The 1,629-nt window shown below is 39.3% G+C and overlaps 1 protein-coding gene across 1 annotated transcript; it reads right to left on the minus strand.

Annotated features, from left to right (window-relative positions):
* Positions 1–7: 7 nt before the first annotated feature.
* On the minus strand, positions 8–1,317 carry LOC122577501. Its single transcript, XM_043748836.1, has 2 exons — positions 1,005–1,317; positions 8–940 (listed from the first exon to the last, which is right to left on the minus strand). Exons 1-2 carry the CDS (start codon positions 1,240–1,242, stop codon positions 849–851), a joined length of 330 nt encoding a protein of 109 aa, XP_043604771.1. The 5' UTR covers positions 1,243–1,317; the 3' UTR covers positions 8–848.
* Between the last annotated feature and the right edge of the window lie 312 nt (positions 1,318–1,629).

Genomic DNA, 1,629 nt, shown 5'->3' on the forward strand with positions numbered 1-1,629 from the left:
ATAATCATAGTTTATTAATTAGTTTTTTAATTGATTCTATTTGATGTATCTTCGCGTTTCTTATATATGTACGTATATTCCAAATCGTTAGTCGCCCTTATGTAATAGTATCACGTGCGTCTACATTTGATTAATCTTTTGTTAGTGTTTTATTTTATTTTATTATTTTTATAATCTTTTTAGTTTATTGTGTGTTAAAATGACTGCTCATGTAATTTACTTATTGTAGTTTTCGTTACGTCACGTGCGTAGCGCGGGACGTGACACTATTGGTGATATGTCGACAATTCGATGCGCGTTATACATCACATATGCAGCAAAGTACAGCGCACATCCTTTTGTTTACTCTGTGAAACCTCTGGTCCTGGACAAATCCAATGGTATTACATTGAAGCATATTTAAGCTTTAATATTCAATTGAGCGTATTACCGCTGCTATTTTAGAATTGCCGACAAATCGATGAATATTGAAGACCGAATGTGCAAAAATGCAAGTACACAGGATTAGACCTAGATCAGGCTTCACATAGCGCTAAGCGGATGTAGTGCTCTGTATTTGGCAGCATATGACCTGTATAACGCACATCGAATTGTCGACATATCACCAATAGCATCGGAGACACGTTCAGATGAATATTCATGCTTGAATATGCAAAACTGAAACTACGTTGGTCTTGACCTAGACCAGAGTTGACATAGCGCAAACTGGATGCCATTCCACGTATTTTGTAGCATATATGGAGTATACCGCGCACGGGGTTAAAGACATATTTCGAATAGCAGTGGAGATACGTTCAATTGAATATTGAAGCATGAATATGCAAAACAGTAACTGGGCTGGTCTGGACCTAGACCAGATTTAACAGAGTGCAAACCGGATGTCGTGTTCTGTATTTGGCAGCAAATGTGGAGTATATGGCACATCGATTTGTCGGCAAACCTAAAATAGCAGCGGTAATACGCTCAATTGAATATTAAAGGTTAAATATTCTTAAATGTAATACCATTGGATTTGTCCAGGACCAGAGTTTCCACAGAGTAAACAAGAGGATTTGCGCTGTACTTTGCTGCATATGTGATGTGTAAGGCGCATCGAATTGTCGACATATCTTCAATAGAAGCGGAGATACCTCGATTTGAATGTTTCGGACAGAATGTGCAAAACAGCAAATTCTCTGGATTTGACCTAGACCAGACTTGACATAGCGCAAACCGAATGTCGTGCTGTGTATTTGTCAGCATATGAGGTGAATAACGCGCATCGAATTATCAACATATCACCAAATGCAGCGGAGATATCTTCAAATCAATATTCAAGCTTGAATATGCAAAACTGAAACTACGCTGGTCTTGACCTAGACCAGAGTTGACATACCGCAAACCAGATGTCGTACCACGTATTTCGCAGCATATGTGGAGTATAACGCGCACAGAATTGTAGACATATCTCGAGTAGCAGCGGAGATACGTTCAAATGCATATTCAAGCTTGAATATGCAAAACTGGAAATATGCCGGTCTTGACCTAGGACAGAGTTGACGTAGCGAAAACAGGCTGTCGTTCCATGTATTTGGCAGCATGTCGGGATTGTAAATGGCGCCAAATTATCAACAAAGCGCCAATAGCAGC

This window comes from Bombus pyrosoma, unplaced genomic scaffold, assembly GCF_014825855.1.
Source record: "Bombus pyrosoma isolate SC7728 unplaced genomic scaffold, ASM1482585v1 HiC_scaffold_4726, whole genome shotgun sequence".
NCBI classification, from domain to species: domain Eukaryota; kingdom Metazoa; phylum Arthropoda; class Insecta; order Hymenoptera; family Apidae; genus Bombus; species Bombus pyrosoma.

Coding starts and splice junctions, on each gene's coding strand:
- LOC122577501 (XM_043748836.1), bottom strand. CDS start 1,242: ATGCTGACAAATACACAGCACGACATTCGGTTTGCGCTATGTCAAGTC. Junction 941..1,004: donor GGTCCTGGACAAATCCAATG/GTATTACATTTA, acceptor CTGCTATTTTAG/GTTTGCCGACAAATCGATGT.